The sequence below is a fragment of the Tursiops truncatus genome, chromosome 8 (genome assembly GCF_011762595.2).
Source record: "Tursiops truncatus isolate mTurTru1 chromosome 8, mTurTru1.mat.Y, whole genome shotgun sequence".
Taxonomy (NCBI): Eukaryota; Metazoa; Chordata; class Mammalia; order Artiodactyla; family Delphinidae; genus Tursiops; species Tursiops truncatus.
In genome coordinates, this window is record NC_047041.1 from 107,368,543 (window position 1) to 107,389,354 (window position 20,812).

The following is a 20,812-nucleotide window of genomic DNA, read 5'->3' on the forward strand; positions in this document are numbered from 1 at the left end:
AGGGGTTATGACTTCAACACACCTCTTTTGAGGGGTTGGGGGGGCACAATTCAACCTGTAACAGCCAGAACGCCTCGTCCCCGTCGTTGGCGTCCTCATTCTCCAGAGCGCTTAGCACTGCCTAAAGTATTATATGCCTTGATGTTTTCGTTGACTGTGTGCTCCCATTAGTCTGTAAGCTCTGTGGGGGTTGCTTCTTGTCCGTCTTGTCTGCCGTTGCCTTCCGAGCACCTATGGAGGGCCTGGCACATGGTTGGCACACAATACTTATTTGCCAAGTAGATGGATGAATGGAAAGAGGGCTGAGTGGAAAACCCTGCAGTTCTACCTCCCTGCCAAAGTAGTAAGACCACAAGCAGAACTGAACCTCCAGGGAAGTCACAGGGGTTGGTGCCGCCACCAGAGAACTGCAAGGCGCAGAGGGCCTGTCACGTTCCAGTTTCACTCGTACGTGTTGTCTGTGCAGGAGATGGAGGCTGTCGGTGACCGACAGTGGGTTATTGCAAGTTTAAGGCCCTGATTATGTGGACAGCTACAGCTGGCCTTCCAGATGTGGTATCCTTCCTGGAGCCAGTCAGTACAACAGTCCCCACCCTACCCCCACACCAAGAGCACCAGGAATGGTGAGCTGTCCTTTGCCAGGGTTAGGGGTGCACCTCCACCATCTCACTGCAGGGTCACATCAGCACTTACTCCCTCCACCATGGTTTAGTCCACGCAGAGTCTGATTATGTCAGGATGCCACACCGTTCCATCACATGGACGATGTCCCGTTGATAGACTGCAGAACCCAGGACTTAGTGATATTCTAGACACTAAAATAACATACGTGGTTGCCAAAGGGATAGATCCCATGAAAATTTGGGAACTTGCCACACCTAAGTGAAATTTTAGAGGTTCAGTAATCTGGACATCCCCTCCAAAGTGAAGGACACCTTGAGCACCTCAACACTGGGAAGAACACACACATTTTGATGGATATATCAATCAGGCAATTGTCTTTAACTTCAAGTAACAGAAACTGGAAAGAACAGCGACTTGAGATTTTTTCAAATAAAGAAGTCCAGAGGTAAGAAGTTCAGGATTGCTGTGGAGGTTCCAGAGTTTCAGCAAGAACTCAAATTCTTTCCATCTTTCTGCTCTGCCGTCATTAGCATGCCTCATGGTCCCAGATAGCTGCAGAAGCTCTAGCCGTCATTTTCCTATTCTTGGCAGGAGCTAGGAGACTGGGCCAGGTTGGGGTGGGGAGGAAAGACAAAAAGAATTTCCTGGAAGCCACTCAACAACTTCCACTTCCATCTCATTGGCCACCCTGTCTACACGGGAAGCTGGGATAAAGCAGGAGGAGGGGGAGGAGGAAGGGAGAAGAAAAGCTATGAACATTGGGCAGGTGACGTATCATCTCTGACCAGTGCTCACTGAGGGTGCTAGTCTCATCTCGTTCGCAAGAGACCTGAGGGTTTGCCAGCTTTGAATGTGCTCCAGACTGAGAGGAAGATTTAGCTGAGGCTGCAGCACATGCAGTTCTACCAGTTGGCACTTACGACTCAATGGATCCAGTGGTGCTCGGTGGAGATCGTGGAGCTCTAGCGGGTGAACGAGATAGGAGGGCCCCAGGGTCTTGGAGCAAAGCCACATCCTCTTACAAAATAAACCATGATTCTTTGAGATGTGAGTTTTGACTTGCCACTGGGCTCCACTTCAGACCGTACATAAGACCACGGGACGTCTCATGACTGTGTGATCTGAATGGCCCATTATGGACTGGGTGACACAAAGCCATAAAGTGGAGTGTACCCAGCGGTAAACCACCATCGGGGGAAGGGGGATGGACCTTCAGCACAGGTAAGCAGCCTGCGCACGGGGATCACACTCCCAATACGCTGAGCCATAACTCCCTGCTTCCCCATCTTCAGCCTACACCTGTGACCTTATGAAGTTTCTTAGGGCACTATTATTGCCGTTCCACTAATAAAGAACTTGAGTCACAGGGACATTAAACAATTTCTCCAAGTCACCCAGTCAGTAAGTGGAAGAGCAGGGACCCGAGGCCCAGGCTACCGCGGGGATGTGGGATGGGGGGCTGGGGGGGGCGGGTCGCGGGGCAGGAAGATGGATGCAACCTGGGGGGTGGCCCGAAGCTCGGGTAACAGTTTAGGGAAGATTACAGCAGCCGGATGCAGGCAGGGTCCCCAGGGGCTCATACTCCTCGGGGAAGAATGGTCTGGGTCGCTGTCCTAGGTAGAGATGCAACCTGCAGATGGCCGGCCACAGGCAAAGTCCTAACTACCCTGGCCACTTGTCCAGCTGTGGAGACGAAGGCCCTGGCCCATATCTGCGTGCTTTTCCTCCCTGAGATGGGACATGCGACAGGACTTCCCCTCGTCCCTCTGTCATTCCTCATTATTTCTTCTCAGGTGGCTGGTGGTCAGGTGCGCAATTTTCCCCCACAAGTTTCATGATCAGCAAGGCACCAGAGGGAGAGAGGCAACCTCCGCACAGGGGGCAGCAGCTGATGAGACTCAGGTGGGGCCGTAGGGTGGGGCGGGACCAGGGCCGAGGGCAGCGGCACTGGGCGGGGGGCGGGGGTGGGGTGGGGACGCAGCGTGTCATCCGTCCCAAGCGTCCCATGTGTCCCAAGCACCGTCTCCTCCATTCTTGATCTCAGCCAGCGGCTTCCACCACCGATGTGGTCCCTGGACAGGCACCCGTCCCTCCAGGCATCTGCCCTGTAGGGCAGCCAAAGCCCAGCGCCTGCCCCAGGCTCTCTCCTTCCTTGGGGAAGGAGCCGCCCCACAGACCTCTGTTTGTCTCGTTGACTGTCCCCGCGTCCAGGGCCCCATGGCTGCCAGGAGGATGGATGGAGGGGTGTCGCGGGCTGGTCTCCGCCGCCGGGACGGGCAGAGAGTGGGGCTCAGGTCACGGGAAAGGCCGCCGGGATGCGAGGGCGCGGGGCTCAGAGGGTCTCGCTCCCTTGGCCGAGCCGGGAGCGCCCAACACCGTGCCGGTCCTGTCCCCGAAAACTTCCCCTGCTGCCAGCTGACGGCTCAGCCTGACATGCGAAGCTTACTGAGCCTGGAGAGAAGCCAGTGGCCGAGGCGACCCGAGGAGGGGGGAGGGGCTGCGGCGTTCTGGGGACATGGGGCGGCCAGGGCGTAGGGGGCAGTATGGGGAGCAGGGAGACAGCGAGATGGGAGGGGACATCCCGGACGTGGGGGGACATCCAGGGTGTGAGGGGACAGTGGGGTGTGAGGGGACATCCCGGGGTGTGAGGGGACAGCGGCTTGTGTGGGGACATCCTGGGGTGTGAGGGGACATACCGGGGTGTCAGGGGACATCCCCGCGCAGGCTCCAGTAGGTGGGTGGGGGACAGGGCTGTGGGGGGGGGGGGGGGCGACAGGGGCGGCCCGGACTACGTTTCCCAGCAGGCAGCGCGCTCACGTCACTTCCGGTGGCGCCCGCGGCGCGCGTGTGGGAGTGAGCGAGCGAGTGTTTACTTCCGGCCGCCGCCGCCGCGAGCTGAGGGCCGAGAGAGTCGGGCGGCGGGCGCGGCGGTCCCCGCGCAGCCATGGACTGGCTCATGGGGTGAGTCGGGCGGCGGGGCGGCGGGGTGGCGAGGCTGGCGGGCCGGGCCGCGGGAGGGGCCGCGGGGCGCGCCGCGGGCTGCACCGGTCAAGGGCGGCGGGCCGGGCGGCGCGGGCCGGGCCGGCGAGGGGCGTCCCCGGGTTGGGCGCGGGGCCGGGGCTCCCTGGAGCGGGGTCGGGGCCGGGCCGGGAGCGGGGCCGCGTCCGGCCTGCAGTCGGCGCCCGCGCGGCGTGTCGCGTCCCGGGAGCCGACCCCGGGCAGGCGGCCACACCTCGCCTCTGGCTGTCGGGCGGCGGGGGAGGTCGGACGGAGGCTGCTCTCGCCGGTCGCCGCGGCGAACTTGCTTTGGGAAGAGATAACTTTGACGCCGGCAGAGAACAACCCCTTGAAAAACGAGGGAAAAGAAACAAAACAACCCAACTCTGCCAGCGTCCGCCGGGAAGAGGTCGGCGGGGCCGGGGTGCGATCGGCGTCTCCGCGGGCGGCTGCCGCAGGGCGGGGTAGGAAGGAAGCATCAGCACCGGAGCCTGGGCTGGGCTCTCCCTCTCGTCGGCGTGTGTGTTGGGCTTGCTGGAAGTTAGATAAACGTATAGAACGTCACGTCGTCTTCAATAAGTTATTCTCCCTAAAAACATCATTCTTTTCCTGTTCTTTCTCTTTTTATTTTTTACTTTTTGAGGATCGAGAGGGGCTGGCACTTTTCACCCAGTAACGTGGTCCGCCATCCGATCTGTGCCCAGCTCTGGTTTGTATAGCACCCCTCTGGAGTTAGGTTAGTTACTCCGGGAGCTTGGGGTGGGAGTGAGGGAGCGGTTGCTGTGTGCTTGGCCTCGGCCGGTGGAAGGGCTTGTCTAGACACTGAAGTCCGGGACGGGAGGTGAAAGGCCCGATGTACGTTTCGTGTCAGTGTCTGTCAGGCCCTTTCGGGGTGTAGGCAGAGTGGAGGGTGCTGTCGGCGTAGTCAGGGACATGAATGAGACCCACCCTTCCTGGCAGGTTGGGTGGAGTTTAGTGAAGGGGGAGACCAGACAGCGTGAAGGGTGAATAAAGAGGCCAAAGAGTTGCTGAGTGTGACGGGGTAGACGTGGAGCCAGAGTGCAGGGCTGAGCGTGGCATGTGGGTGATGCAGGCGGCTAGCCGCGGGGCAGGGCCGCTCACCTGGCTTCTTGCAGAGGCAGCACTGCCGTCGCAGCCCCACTGCTTGTTAGCAGTGTGACTCTAGGTGGTTACTAATTCTCCAGACCTGCTTTTAAAAAGTCATCTGTAGGGTGGAAGTCATGGTCCTTGCAGCATGGTGTTGTGGAAGGGTCCACTAAAGCCTTTACCACAGTGCCTGGCATTGGTGGATGCTGGTTACTGTGAGTAAGGAGAGATGCTTGTAGGAGGCCTTCGTAACCCACGGGCACCAAGAGTCGAGGGCAGGCAGCTGTGTTTGCTTTAATTTGAGCCATAGATGCTTGCTTTCTATGTTTATCAGGAGCGACTGCTTTGGAGGCTGCCTGGCCTCCCGTGAGCCGGTTTCAGGGGAGTAGGCTGTTGATTGGCTGAGTTGAGTTAGCAGGGCTTAGGGTCGGAGGGACCAGCCCGATCAGCTGGGCTGCCGAGGGGGCAGCTGATTGTATTTTGTCTGTGTGTGGTTATTATGTGCTCATGCCCATAAGAAGCAGGCACTCTGTGCCTGGAAACTGACCAGCAGTCCGTTTTTTTAACTGCCTGAGGTCTGTGCTTTATGGACTGTATTGTCATCATTGTGAACAACCAGAAGTTTACCACAGCTAGGCTTAGAAGGGTCTGGTTCTCCAGGCGCTTGTCAGGACTGTCTGGGTAAGATCAGCGGAGCACTTACCTCCCTGTGGGGGGGAGGCCGGGCCCAGTGTTGGAGGAAGACAGCTTTGAAAGGGACAGGCTTGGAGCTGCTGCTTCTGTGGTCTCTGGGGAGGGAAGGAGCCGACTGGATGTAAAGTAGGCAGTAGGCAGTTCTGAAAGGGAACTAGAGATCTCCAGAAAGGGGTTAGGATGGAGTTTGCTTATCTTCGTGCATGTGTTTTTAAACTTGGTGGATTGCATATCAGACTTGGTGAATCATGAATTCTTTAACATTTCCTTAACTATGAACCACCCCCCTTAAAAAAAAAAAAAGTGGAACAATCTCCGTAGTCAAGTTCTGATCTTCTCGAGAGCATGTTTCCAGGGTGGTGTCTGAGTATGCTAGAGCTGGGAGGGCCCGGGTGGCCCTCTGTCCCTCCCACAAGTTTACTGAGCATCTGCTGTGAAGTATGAGGATGCAGAGGCCTGGACTTCACAGCTGCAGAGGGAGTGAGCGGCAGAGACCCCAGCTCTCCCACTCTGGTCCACCTGCCACTCCACCTGGCCCCTCTTGTGAGGAGAGCCACCCGGCGGCGCGTGAAGGGCCTGGCTCCTGCCCGACGCCCTTTACATGCTTAATGCTAGGACTTCAGTTAATCCTTTAGCCAGGTTTCAGCCTGGAAGAATTGAGGAGATGTGTGATTTTTTTTTTTACTGTTTCTTGATATTTTTATTAATTCACATCATTCCGTGTCAACCGGTTTGTTTGGAATAGAGTTCTCATGTTTTTAATGTTTTTTGTTCTTTTGAGAAGCAGTTTCTCTGCATTTGTCCATCACGGGGACAAAGTATGGACTCAGCTGTAGGCAAACGGTGCGTCCTCCTCCTCGCCTTCTGATCACTGTATGACCAGAAGAGTGGGTTACAGATGTTCGAGTGAGACCACACCTTCCCTGTCACTGAAAGGGCCTTGCTGAGTAATGCTGGCAGCCTTATCTTCAGCTCTCCCTGCCGTGTGTGAGGAAAGGGAGGCCTGCAGGAAACCTGCTCAGGGAAGCTAGAAAGAAAGCCAGCATGTTACGACTTGCTGCTGGACTTTGCTGGCGCTCACCTGCAGGAGAGTTTTGCGACGAGCAGCTCGCATCCGTCGTCTTACTGTATGTTTCCTCTGCTTGGCATTGAGCGCCAAGGTGTGTGGTAATTTTTTTCCTCTTTTTTTACAAGAGTAATTTCCAACTTGAAAAGGGTTGCACTTCTTGTGTAGGTCACCTCTGGGGTCCTTGGCTCTACCCATTCTGGACAGCAGCTGACAGGGTGGCACCCTTGCCCAGAGCAGAAGCTGCATGAGCTGGGGCAGCGCAGAGTGTGGGAGTGTGGAGAGAACTTTTGTCCTGTCCTCAGCTGGCAGTGGCAGCCATCTGTGAGTGGACGATAGGCGTGTGGTTTACATTTTACCCGACAAAGCTGGGTCCAGAAGCTTCCCAGCCAGCATCTGGGAATATAGAAGAGGAAACACACTTCCTCTGCTCCTGACTGGTGGGGGCCTACGGGGTGAAGTTTGCAGGGACCTGCCCGCCCGCGCCCTCTAGCCCAGCCCGCACCCTGCGAGCCCCTTGCTGGGGCCGCTTGGGCCTTGACGTCAGCACCTCCTTTCCTCCCCGGCGGCAGATTGAGGTGGGGTGAGGCGCAGGGTAGGGCTTCCTGGCTCTGGCCAGAGGAGACAGGCCTCCCGGCCTGGCGATTCACTCCACAGGGCGGTGGAGTTGGCGCTCTCGGGCAGCGCCCAGGGTGTGCTATGCGGTCGGGGGCTTTCGGGCCTGATGGGTCTGCCGGCAGGAATCTTGCACTCAGGTGAAGGGGATCCAACCCCGTGGATGCCACCTCTGCGGGCATTTGAACTGGGTGTTGATGACTTTCCCTTGGCACTTGGCCTCTGGGGAGGGTGTTGCGGTGGCTGGCAGTCAAATCCCGTATGAGGGCACCCAGGCTGAGCTTGCTCGATTCTCTAGGGTTTGGGGTTTTTTTTAACAGTCTCCTTGAGGTATAATTTACCTACCATAAAGTTTACTTGCTTTAAGCGTACAATTAAGTAATTTTTAGTAAAATTACAGAGTTGACCATCACCACAGTTTAGTTTGAGAATGTTCACCTCACCCCCGAAAGAAATCTCATGTTCAGGGTGCCCCGTTCCCTCCCTGCCCCTAGGCAATCAGCGTGCCCCGTCCCCTCCCTGCCCCTAGGCAATCAGCGTGCCCCGTTCCCTCCCTGACCCTAGGCAATCACTGATTTACTTTCCATCTCTACAGATTTGCCTATTCTGGGCATTTCGTGTGGAAATGGAACGGAATCACAACACGTGGTCTTCTGTGACCAGTTCACTTAGCTTAATGTTGTGAAAGTTCGTCGGTGGTGTTGCTGGTGTCAGCTGTCCTTTCTGTGGCCAAATGGTATTCCGTGGTGTGGAGATAGGCGTGTGTTGCCTCTCCACGGACACCTGGATTGTTCCTGCTTTTTGCTGATCCTGAAAGATGCTGCTGTGACCCAGCCTCTTCCAGACGTGAGCCGGACCACCTCCTGCCGCGAGACCTCCAGTCCCGACTGCGTTCACCGTCTGTCCTGGGCCAGACCCCGAGCTCAGGATCAGTGTCGCCGCCAGAGAAGACAGTCCGCGCTCTGTCAGGCTGGGCAGCAGGAGCAAATGATGTGGCGGCAGAGGGCGGGCCGGGAGGGCGGCTCGGGAGGGTGCACAGGAGTTTTCCAAGCAGAAAGGAGGAAAGGTCGCGGCCCAGGAAGGAGGAACGGCACGTGCAAAGGCATAGAGGCACGAGGAGAAAAACTGCGGCCAGTGGGCCCCGGAACCTGTGGTTGCAGGGCACACGCAGGAGCAGCTGCTTTCCAGGCAGGCAGTCACTGTGGCCTGGGTGTGTGGCAGTGCTCGCCTGGGGCTAGGGAGCCCTTGCAGAATGAGCCCCACGTGCCTGAACACCCTTGGCAACGCGTCATTTCTCATTTGTCCTCCTGCTTGGGGTGTCTGCAGGGAACCCTGCACAAGTGTCCCCGGGGACCCACCTGAGCACCGCAGGGAGGCTCTGCGGGGTGGGCAGGGCCCGGGGCAGCCGCAGTGCCCTGTTCCAGCCTCTGTCCTGGCTTCTCACCCCCAGGCGTCACTGTCTACTGGGCTCACCGAGGCCTCTTCTCAGGATGCTGGGAAAGCCGGGCGGCACTGGGGCGCTGGCTGCTGGACTTGTTGTCCAGAGCTCATGGTGGCCTGGGAGGGGTTCGCTCGAGTGGGCGCTGGAGGCTGCCTCTGTGTCGATGTTCTCACTGTCCCAGCCTGTCCCACATTGTCCTTGCTGTGGTCCTGGAAACTTAGACGCGCCCAAGCACACGTTCTTGATTTTGTCAGGGACGGGCCTACGTGGCCTGGGAGGGAGGCCGAGCCCAGGCATAGGTGTGCTCGGCGGGGCACCCTCCGTGCCTGTGTTGGGCGCGTCGGCCCCGCAGGCTGGTCTGGGAGGTGGTCTCAGTGCCCAACGGTGACTTCTGTGCGTGTCCCCCGCCAGCAGTGGCCGTGTCCGGAAGAGGCGGTGGCGCGGGCTGTTCCCAGCTGACTTGGCTGGAGGGCCTGCCGTTCTTTGTCTTCCTCGTGTTTGTTTTTCTTTCTGCACAGGATTTCTCCCGGCCCGGGTACCCCCGGTGGTGTGCAGGGCTGTTCTATGGGATGGAGCCTGGGGACATGGGACTAGGAACAGTTGGAACCGGAGGATAGAATGCGGATACTTAAGGAGAAGACAAGGAGGTCGTTGGTGGGTGACTGGGCCACGTGTGACCCGTGGTCCTGTTTGAGCGGAGCCGTGTGGCTTTGGGCTGTGGCCATGTTCTCCTCGTCACCTGGTTTTCTTCTCTTTGAAGAAGTTTCCTTTGCACGGTCACCTGCGGTGGAATATGCGTGCGTCCTCCCTGCAGTGGTTGGCATGTGTGTCCTGGGATGATGCCGCACGGGGGCGCAGAGCTCCCACGGAGGGATCCTGGCCATGCCGGGAAGCAGGGTGGAAGCCGGTGGGTGGGTGCTCGAGAGCCATTTTAGTAGGGCTTCTGGAGCGTCTTGGAAAAGGTGCCGTTTGAGCTGAGACCTGGGGAGGTGAGAGATGGGAACAGGGCTCGGGGGCTGGATGGTTTGGGTTTGAACCCCGACTACAGCTTCACGAGTCATCCTGTTTTACCTCCCCAAGCCTCAGTTTCATTGTCTGTGAAATGGGCGTAGCAGTAACCTTCCCAGCGGGTGGTGGTGGGATTTTATGAGGTGTCCACCGTGGAGAAGGCCCTCTGTCCCCTCAGAGTGAGGTGGGGCTTACCTGGCAAGGCAGTGCCTGCATGAAAAGTGAGTGCAAGGGCTCCGCACCCTGCGGCCCCCAGGCCGCCTTGTCACTGTCACCTCTGCCCTGCCATTGGAGTGCTGCTGTGGCAAGGACCCAGCCCTGTGTCCCGATGCATGGCTGCCCTTAGCCCCGCAGCCCAGGCTTATGCAGTAGGTCTGGCTCTCGGGGTGACTTGTGTGGAAGGCGGGGGGTCGAGGGGTCAGGGGCTTGGCGCCCTGGAGGCCGCTTGACCCCGTTCCCTGCCGATGGCGCCTTCCATCTGTAACCTGCCCGCTCCCGGTCCCCTGGTCGTGCCACACACCCCTTCCCCCGCCAGGTGCCAGTGCTGAGTGTCGCTCTGGGGCTGATCCCGGGGTGGCGGGAAGGGCGCGGCCTGAACTGGCTCACCCGGTCCGCTCTCCCGCCCCCCAGGTGCTGCGGGAGCTCCCTGGCCACCCCTCGCGTCTCCCCTCCCGCCGAGATGGCGAAGCTCGGTATGGAAGGTGGAAGGTGCTGTGGCGACCGCTGTCGGTCCACGCCTTCTGCACTGAGAGTCTGTCCCGGGCTGCTAGAGGGCCATGTGCAGAGGGCGCAGGCCTGGCCTGCCAGGCTGGCTCTCCAGCAGCTCTGTCCTCAGATCCCACACTCGTATCCCCTTGTTGGTGCGGTCCAGCTCTGGTCGTGACAGGCCCCTCTGGCCTGTTCCCCGGGTTCCTCAGGACTGAGGGTTGCAGAGGGGCATAGAGGAAGCGGTTATCACCTGTCCCAGCTGCTCCTTAGTGAGACGCTTCCAAAACAAATAGGCCTCTGGGCGGTGGCGTTTTTATTCCACGGGGTGGGGCTGCCTGCCTCTTCCTGCCAGCCTGCAGGCTGATGGGAGCCGCAGACCCCCGGGCAGAGACTCTTCCTGCAGGCTTCTCAGAAGTGATGCTGGGCCCTGTCTCCCATGGGGAGGGCGTTCTCAGGGCGCGCCGGGGGCTGCAGAGGAGGCCTCCACGCTGGGTTCTCCAGCTGAGTGTGGACTCCTCCTCCCCTACTTCCATGCTGGCTCGGCAGGTGTCACGGCCCGAGCAGGTCCTCAGCGTGGCCCGGGGGACACCCTCGAGGAGGAAGAGTGTCTGGAGGCGTGGGGCTGCCCCCACCCTGGCCCTCACCGCCTCAGCCAAGGCTTCTGAGTGGAAGGAAAACGTGGAACCCTTATGACAGGGGCTTCACCGCCCGCTCAGAGCCCTCCGTGCTCTTCGGTGGTTTGGGTCAGGCCTGGCGTCGGGGCAGCGCTCCCTGCCGGGCCCTTTCCCTGCACCCCTGTGGCCGCTTAACCCGGCTTGGCTTCCTTGGCTGCTCATCAAAACAGCCCCGTGACTGGTTTACAAGGACTCTTCTGATTCAATGGACGGAGACGCTGGCCCAGTGGCCCCCGGGCAGGGAGGGGGACGGAGGTGCCGGGACGTGATGTTTACTGAGTGGGGTCCCCCCAGCCCAGCAGGCGGACGGGAGACAGCCGGGCGCCCCCACCGCCGCAGCTTTATCTCGGCGGGGCCTTCCTGACAGCTGCGGGGGGCTGCAAGCAGAGGCGTGTTGAGTGGGGTGGACAGGAGGACCCAGCTCGTGGCCTTCACAAGGTCCCTCACCCTGCCACCCATGCCCCGTAGGAGTGGGAGGGAGCCAGTTTCCTTGCCGCGGCGGGTGGAGGGCACGGTCCCACACGATCCAGAGGCCCCTGACACAGGCTGGGGGGCCGCCAGTGAGGACAGGCGAGGTTGGCGTTCTTCATATGTCCCCATGTGCATTAGTGCTGGTCGGGACCGGAGGAGAGGTGGGCGTAGCGGGCACTCGGCCCCTGCACTCTGCTGGCCTCGGCGGGCGGGGGAAGACGGCGCTTTCGGGGTGTCGTCAGCTGGAAACTGAGTCTCTGGCTGCTCAGAGAGGGGGACCTGAGGCGTTGAGTTCTCTTCTCAGACTGTTTCCTGTGGCCCCGCGTTGATGCCGCGAAGGGACCCAGAGACACTGAGCCTGGCGGCACTGAGTTGCTTTCCTCGCCTACCGGGCTGTGCCCGTGAAGGGCCAGTGCTGACTCGTGCCCACTTTTGGCTCCAGGGCCTGGTGCGTTGGCAGCTCGGGACCTGGTCCCTACGTCAGGTGAGGGACCCTCCCGTTGCCCTCCCCACGAGCGGGCTGCCTGCCAGTGGGTCTCCACCTGGAGTGGTCTCACCTTCCAGGGACGCTGGGCAGGGCCTGGAGGTGTGGTGGGGCATTGCTGCTGCCCCTAGTGGGTGGGGGCCGGGGTGTTGCCGGCATCCTGCAGTGCAGTTGAGGAAGGCTGCCGGTCAGTCTGCGTCTCCTCGCGGGAGGGCTGGGGCGGGAGCTGCTCGTGTGCGCGGGCCGTGCGTGCTTCCGTAGTGCTCAGTGGTCTAGCTTCTTATGACTGGGGTGAGTTCTTTCTACTTTAACGGTATTAAATCCCAAGTATTAAGATGATAGAACTTGTTCTTAGAGAGACAGCTAAGAGCAGAGAGAGGAACTGGGAGTTGCTAGAACCCAGTCGGGGGGGCTGTCTCACCGGCCCCTCCCGGCTAGCTGTGCTTCCCTTGGGCATGCGTTCTGCTGGCAGGTGAGGGGACGGTAGGTGCAGCTGTGCTGGGAACCTGACCAGGGAACCCAGACGGGTCGGCGCTGTCTGTGCAGCAGGAGGCCCGAGTGAGCAGTGGGACAGCGAGTTGCATGTGCGTGTGTCTGGGCCAGGAGAGCCCCGGGACCTGTGTGCGCGCCTCTGGGCTGCGGCCTGGGCAGGGCCGTAGGGACAGACAGGAGCTTGTGCGCCCTGCCCTTTTCCTTCCTGGCCGCGTGTGAGCCCACACACGTGCACACACACACACAAGCATGGGGACTGTGCGCGCCGTTTAGTTGATTCTGTCGGGAAAGACATTCCATCCGTGCTGCCATCACGACGTGTTCAGGAGGCCCTTGCTGGTCGGGGCCGTGTGTGGTTCCCGAGGCCGTGGAGAAGATGGCAGGCGGTGGGCGCAGGGGTGACACGGAGAGCTTGGAGCAGTGTCGTCCTCCAAGAAGCCCAGGTGAGCTTGGGCTGCCCCCAGGCCCCTCTCGGGAGCTCTGCACGGCAGGAGTTCAGGGCTGAGCCGTCCCAAGCGAGCGAGCAGCTGCAGCCTGGCGTCGCCGACCCTGCGGAACACCCACCCGCACCACCCTCTTCCCAGTCCCACTGCCCTTGTTCTCTCTTAGCTGTTGAATGAACAGAAAAGGAGTCACAAGAAGAAAATCCAGGCCTTGGATCCCCCCCTGGGCTGCCCTGCCTTTCACTCCTCCCCGCAGGGCTGGCGTCCTCTCAGAGGAACTTCTTGCTGAGAGTGTGGGGCGGGTCACGCTTGGTGACTCTCCTTCTGTGTCCTGGATGAGCTGCGTGGCATCCAGGGGCCGGAGGGGCTTCAGCGGGCGTGCAGGGCTGAGCCTGCCCATCTTCCTGAGAATCACCGACACGGGGTGTGCACTGGGGACCGCTGGGGCCGCGGCTTTTTCGCAGGACAGGGCTCACTCCCTGCCACGAGAGGAGTGTTTTCTGTTGGCCGAGGGTCCTGTGCCCTGCTCGCCCGACGAAACATGTGGCAGGTGCTTCCCTTTTGGGGTGTTCGTCTTCCCTCCCAGGCCCACAGGTAGCTTCGCTCCCTCGGCACGGGAGCAGGCAGGCAGGCACCAGGGCACCCCGAGCCAGGCTGTGGGCAGCTGGCCGCGGGGCATCAGCCCTGCAGGGTCCGGTCCCAGGAGGGGGTGCCGGCGAGGAGGGCTGAGCACCCACTCTGTGTGCCGTCTGCAGGTCAGGTGATCTTGGGGTCACGATTGCTTTCTGAGCCCGGGCACCCGGATCAGGGGAGGGGGCTCCCAGCCCCTGCCCTGCAGACTGGTTTTGGCTGGGATGTGTTTTCTGGGAGATGCCTGCTGTGTGGCAGGTGTTCTTGTGACCGCGGTCAGGTTTACTAGCTTCAGGGACGCAGACGTGCTCATGCCCCACAGAGCGTTAAAAGCACCGAGGGCATGCGTTGGTGGTCTCGCGGGTCGCGCCCGTCATCACGCAGGCTGTCCTTGCTGCCTCCCTGCCCGGTCTGCTCCCTGCCTCCGAAGCAGGGCGTCGGATTGGGTCTGGGTTGCCACCTGCAGCGGGCCCTGGGTCTCGGGGTGCTGTTTGCAGAGCGCTGCACTGCCCCACATCTGCTCTGCGCTGTCCGAGTGAGACCCCGGCGCTTCTCTGGACGTGGGCACTGCAGCAGAGACTGAGAAATGCCTTGTGATAAAAACCCTTGTTTTCTAGTACATTCTCGTGTTCCTGCTGGAAGGCCTCCTACCTTTTTGGCCGAAGAAGTGCAGGGCTCAGCTGAGTTCTGTCAGGAGCTCCCGGCATTTATAATTCATGTGAAAATAAATGTGTCCTCTTGTCGTGACCTTGCTGGCTTTCATGCACTTCCTCCCAGGCCAGCCTAGTGCATCTGGGTTTTTTTTTTTTTTTGCGGTACGCGGGCCTCTCACCGCCGTGGCCTCTTCCGTTGCGGAGCACAGGCTCCGGACGCGCAGGCTCAGCGACCATGGCTCACGGGCCCAGCCGCTCCGCGGCATGTGGGATCTTCCCGGACTGGGGCACGAACCCGCATCCCCTGCATTGGCAGGCGGACTTTTAACCACTGCGCCACCAGGGAAGCGCCAGCTGGGTTTTAAGGATGCGTGATTGTCAGCCCCACGAGGCAGGAACGATCCGTACATCCTTGCTCGTGTGAAGCCGTGGCGGGGTTGGGGGGTAGCTGTGCTTCCTCTTGGGGTGCTTTGTTTTTTTCTTGTGTGTCACCTCCTCATGGGACCTGTGGTTGTAGGTGGGAGCGTTGGTGGTTTGCCGGCCCCTAAGTCTGAACTGTCACCAGGACAGCAGTGGGGCCTGGTGTTCATGGCAGATGTCCCCTCTCTCCTGAGATGGCTCCACGCCAGGGCACAGTGCCGCCACCCTGATGGTGGAGCCTGTGCCCCTGGGGGCGTCAGTGGAGCTCATGTCCCATTCACGCAAGATCCAGGGCCTGCCCAGACACCAAGCTGGAGTCCCTCCCTGCCTCGCCCCACCGGGGCCCCCCGTGGCCGTCCACACAGCACGGGGTTGGGGGGACGTGCACGGCGCCGACCTGGAAGCAGGTCTGTGCCCCCCGGAAGCCCTCCCTTCTCTGCTCCGCTCGGGGACTGGGGCGATTCCAGTTTACCTCCCAGCTGGAGACCTCCCTGGGCTGCACGTGTGCTCTGTGCGACCTGCGTGGTCGTTTTCTGGGTGGAGCAGCCCTGCTGTGTGCCGGGGGCGTGGGGTTGGAGTGGCAGGGGCCCGAGGGGTCTGCTGTCGGTATCCGCCCTGCCTTGGGTCCACCTCCTCCTGCGTGCGGGTCCTCCCTGCTCCCATCAGCACAGGCAGGACCCGTGGGGACAGGGCTGGCCGAGGGCCGGTGTTGGTGGCAGTGCATGTGGTGGTCAGAGACACTGCCTCTGCCATCTCACAGACTGGCCTCCGGTCCCCCGTCCACCACCAGCTGTGTGACCTTGGCTGCTGTGTCAGGTCTCCAAGCCTCAGGCGATCCCCGTGTGTGGGGGCCTTGGCACCTCGCTGGCGGGTGGCGGTGTCCTGGTGTCTGTTCCTCTCGTGCCTGCCGCGGTGACTGTGTGGTGGGAACAGGCACTGCTGTGAGGGACATGGTGGCTGCGTCTCCATGGTGCCCTCGCCCTGCGTTTACCCACGGTGGGGGGATGTCAGGGCTGGGCACACAGCTGTGCTTCCACAGCATACGTGGACCTTCAGGAATCAGCGCCTGTGGCGCTACAGGGGGACGATGACGGTGCTGGGCTTGGGCTGGCTGTCCCCAGGGGAGGGAGGCCATGGGACTGGACGGTGGGGTGGGGGTGTAGTGAGGGAGCTGCCCCACCCTGTGACTCTTCCCAGAGCCCGGGGAACTATGGGACCACAGGTCACTGGTCTTTGAGTCGGCTCTGATAGTTCAGGTGTAGGATCAGGACACTGCACCTGCAGATGTCCCCAGCTTTCTGCTGATTCGCTGTAGTTGGGGGTCACAGGATCCTCCTGGTCACACAGCAGATGGGAGAGCAGTGGTAATCACGGGCCCCTGCTGGCCTCCGGGAGCTGGGTGTACCTGCCAGGAGCAGTTCACAGGCACCACTGCACTGTGCTTTTCCATCTCTCATCTCTTTCCCAGAAGTCTGGGTCACTTGGTTTCTAACAAAAACAATAAAATGTCCCCTAAAATGACGTTTGGAGGGTCTGCGGTGGAGACTGCACTGTTTGGCCTGTGCGCCTGGTCCTAGAGCCTGACTGCTCACACACCCCACGGTCCTGGCTGCAGGGCCTGATTCAGAAGCCAGTTGTGGGTGGTGTGACCACATGAGGGTCACAACTTCACTGGGCTCCCTCCAGGCAGGCCCATGGTTCCCTGGGCTGACCCAGCTCCAGGGCCACAGGCTCTTCTAGACCTGGGCACCCATGGGTGGAGTTGGGGAGCGTGTCTTTGTCTTTGGCTCAGATCTTCTGCAAACCACCAGAGTACTGACCGTGTTGTACTCCTGCTTAAAAGACCCTCTGGACCTCCTTGCCTAAGGGATGAAGTCCCCATTTCCTTCCATCCCTGACCCCCAACCCATGGGTGCCCGTTGCACTGCAGCCTGCTCAGGCCTCTGATGTATCCTCTTCAGCCAAGACCCCTGGCCTGTGCTCACGCTGCCTCCTCGGCCTGGAGAGCCTCCCGTCTGCCTGCCTGACTCCTGTGTGGCTTTCTGGCCATGGGCTCCTAGAACATTTGACCTCCACCTTCAGGGCCCAGTCACAAATGGGGGCAAGGATGGAGCTTCCCAGCTATCTTCTTAAAGATGCTTGCCTGTCTGTTAGAAAGAGAAATTAAGAAAATGATCCCATTTGCAGTAACATCAAAAAGAGTAAAATATTTATGAATAAACTAAGCAGGTGAAAGATCTGTATGCTGAAAACTGTAAGACATTGATGAAAGAAATTGAAGAAGACATAAAAGATATTTTATGTTCATGGATTGGAAGAATTAATATTGTTAAAATGTCCATACTACTCAAAGCACAAGCTACAGATTCAGTGTAATCACTATCAAAATTCCAATGGCATTTTTCACAGAAATATAAAAAATAATTCTAAAATTTGTATGGAGCCACAAAAGACCCCAAAGCAATCTTGAGAGAGAAGAACAAAATTGGAGGGATCACCGTCAGTTATTTCAAACTATATTATAAAGCTACAGTAATCAAAACAGTATGGTATTAGCATAAGAACAGACATAAAGATCAATGGAACAGAAGACAGAGCCCAGAAATGAACCCATGTGTATATGGTCAACTAATTTACAACAAAGGAGCCAAGAATATACAGTGGGGAGAGGACAGTCTCTTTAATAAACGGTACTGGGAAAACTTGACATCCACATTGAAAAGAATTAAACTGGACCACTTTCTTATGCCACACACAAAAATGAACTCAAAATGGATTAAAGATTTGAACATAAGACCTGAAACCGTAATACTTATAGAAGAAAACATAGGCAGTATGTTGACATTGGTCTTTGTGATGATTTTTTTTGCATCTGACACCAAAAGTAAAGGCAACAAAAGCAAAAATAAACTAGTGGGACTACATTAAACTAAAACCATCTGCATGGCAAAGGAGACCATCAACAAATGAAAAGACAGCCTAGGGAATGGGAGAAAATATTGGCAAACCACACGTGATAAGAAGTTAATATCCAAAATATCCAAGGCGCTAAAATGTACAAAAGACCTAAATAGACATTTCTCCAAAGAAGAGACACAGATGGCCAAGAGGTATATGAAAAGATGCTCAACATCGCCAGTCATCAGGAAAACGCAAATCAAAACCACAAAGTGATACTACCTCACAGCCGTCAGAATGGCCATCGTCAGAAAGAGAAGAGGCATCAAGAGTTGGCGTGCTTGTAGAGAGAGGGGAAGCCTCGTGCACTGCTGGTGGGAGTGTAAATTGGTGCAGCCACTGCGGAAAACAGCATGGAGGCGCCTCAAGAAACTGCAAATGGAATTACTGTATGATGCGCAGCCTCACTTCTGGGAGTGTATCTGAAGGAAATCATCACCTTGAAGAGATTTCTGTACTTCTACATGCATTGCAGCACTATTCACGATTGCCAAGGTATGGAAATAACCTAAGTGTCCATCGATGGATGAATGGATAAAGAAAACATGGTACGTGTGTATGTATATATAGATCCTTCAAGAGGGAAAAGGCCGGCCACCCGGGGACACATAGTGCACACGTCACTGACAGAAGGCACATCCAGACCCTGTCAGATCACAGAGAAATGGGCAAGAGGCTCCGCGAACGTACAGCTCCCAGGTCTCGCCCTGGTCAGAGGAAGGGGCCCGGCCACGCTGCTCATCGCCATGGGCGAGGGGCAGCCCAGGGCTCAGGGTCGCCTATCTCTGCTGACTTCACGTAACTGGACAACCAGACCTACGTAGATAGTCTTTCCTTTTAACCCTTTTACACTTAGCGTGCACACGTTTAGGTTCCATCCTTCCCGAGCTGTGGGCCGAAGCCCCACTCACGTTGAGGCACACGTGCACCTTCAGCTCCTGAGGCGCCAGGCGGTGTGGACAGAAGGGGGAGAACACGGTGCCAGGAGAAGCCCGGCCGCTGCCTCTGGGGCCAGAGGCAGAGAAGCTGCAAAACGAGAGGGGCCCCAGATAAGCGTCGGCTGAGTGACTGGCATGGCCCACGTCTCTTACTGAAGGATTTTGAAAGCAGCCTTTGTTAATGAAAATCAGCAAGACCCTTCCTTTTCATCTCTGCTGATTCTGGAGTAGTTAGTTGAAGTTGCCTAAAAAGAAGGCCCACTCTCCCCACTGCTGTCTGCAGGCTTTGCCCTTGCTCCGTGTCGCTGGCCGGTCATGCCAGAGCCCCTCTGCCTGGTTGTGATGTCGGGGATGCCAGCATCCGCTGGGATTTCTGGACAGGCTTTGCTCCAGTCAGTGTCCTTTTCCATCAGACCTCGTGTGAACACCTGGGCTCTGGTGGCCCTCCCGATAGAAATCTGCTCTGTGTCATGGTGGGGCCCACACTAGTGCCCGTGGCGTGCCCCTCCCAGATTTCCAGAATGTGCTGGGCCCACTTGTAGCTTCTCCCTCTGTTCCATGTCCAGTGTCGTCTTCGTGCCACAGTCTGTCTTCATCCACTCCTCCACTGGGGTGGCTGGAGGCCGCCCAGGAAGGCCCCCCGTCCCCAGTCTCCTGTGCTACCGCAGTGTTCTGGCCTCCCTCCAGCCTCTGTTCCTTCTGTCGGCTCCCCTTGCTGGCCACCCCTTTGGAGGCAGGGCAGCGAGGTCTTGGGTCTGTGAACCAGGGTCTCCTGTGGCCGGTCTGGGCGGGGGCGGTGCCCGGTGCCCCGTGGCATCTCAGCCCCCTCTGCTGGCGTCTCCTGGCCTCTTGCTAGCATCCCAGAGAGGCGGCGGGGCCCTTCCTGCACGCCAGCCTGCCCGTGGCCAGAGTGCCCGGCAAGACAGGTCTGCCTGGCCATCTGCCTTGGAGGAGCCCCTGCGAGGCACCTTGTGAGGCGAGTAGCTGGACACCCAGCGCAAGGTTCCTGGGTCAGGTGTTAGAGGGGATCCCCAGGCTGCCTTCTTGTGTATCCCGTGTGGCTGTAAGGACCCAGCACTGCAGAGCTTCTTGTGAGCCAGTGGGGTCTGAGGGCATGAAAGCAGCCACTTTGTAAAGGGGACCGTGGCATGTAGTGGGCACCATGGCAGCTCAGGATACTGCGACCCTGCCCCCTCTCGCTCGCTTACCCACACTGGGTAACTGGGGATTCTGGGGAGAGGGAAGTAAACCCTTAGCCCCATCAGAGCTGACGGACAGATGCGCAAGGCCCCGTGGGACAGCTGACCACTTCCTCTTGCGCTCCAAGCATCCTCTGGGCCCGCAGAGGGCCCATCCTCGCATATGGCCCATTCTCTGCCCACAGAGGTGATGGGAGAGAGGTGATGCCAGGCTCTCACAGTGGCCATAGGCAGGCCGGGAGCTTGGTCTAGGAGACATCTGACACAGACCTCTCTGTGTGCTAGCCAGGAAACGTCCCTTCTCAGAGCTCACAGCCTTTGCGTGGTCCCCACTCGCCTCCAAGGTCAGAGCTGGGCACTCACTTTTCTTTACTTTGTGTCTCATTTTCTCTTCATTGGGTGAGAGGGAGAGAATAGGTGTGAGCCTTCACCTTTCTGAGGTGTGGACGCACTGATGAAGGCTGCGTGCCAGTGTAACCCGTGTGAGTGTATCATAGTTTACCTGAGGTTGTTGTTTCCTGTGAGGTGGTCATAAACACCGTTGTGGGTCCATCTCTCTTTGCTACTTGTTTTTTTTTTTTTTGCGGTACGCGGGCCTCTCACTGTCGCGGCCTCTCCCGCTGCGGAGCACAGGCTCCGGACGCGCAGACTCAGCGGCCATGGCTCACGGGCCCAGCCGCTCCGCGGCATGTGGGATCCTCCCGGACCGGGGCACAAACCCGTGTCCCCTGCCTCGGCAGGCGGACTCTCAACCACTGCGCCACCAGGGAAGCCCGCTACTTGTTTTGTAGGAAGCCCGTTGGGGGCCCTCCCTTGATGCTACATCTTGTCACACGCTTTCTGTTACCGGCTGCCTGCTGGGTGGCCCAGGCCCTGCCCTGGCTGGCGCTGTCTGTCCTTTATGGTCCTCCATTTGATGGGTGACGTGTCAGTCCACTCTCACCGTGTTTCTTCTTAGTGGGGCTGAGCCTGTTTTGATGTCTTTTATTACCTTTTATGAGCTTTCCTCTGTGAACTGCTCGGCACAGTCTCGGGACGCTGTTCAGGTGTGCGTGCTGTGCTCACTGCCGGGAAAGGGACTTTTTCTTCCCGTGCTTCTCGCGCAGAGGGACTTCCCTCCGGTGCCAGGAGCTGGTGCCACACTCAGATGTAGTAAGACCTTGGAAGCAGCTGGGCTTGGCGTCTTCTCTT

The 20,812-nt window shown here is 58.7% G+C and overlaps 1 protein-coding gene across 1 annotated transcript in view; it reads left to right on the forward strand.

Annotated features, from left to right (window-relative positions):
• Positions 1 to 3,471: 3,471 nt before the first annotated feature.
• MOB2 (MOB kinase activator 2) overlaps positions 3,472 to 20,812 on the forward strand; it is a 49,846-nt gene continuing 32,505 nt past the window's right edge. Inside the window, exon 1 of the mRNA XM_033861461.2 lies at positions 3,472 to 3,585. Coding sequence (XP_033717352.1) covers positions 3,569 to 3,585 — 17 coding nt within the window. The 5' untranslated portion in view covers positions 3,472 to 3,568. The remainder of the gene's footprint in view (positions 3,586 to 20,812) is intronic.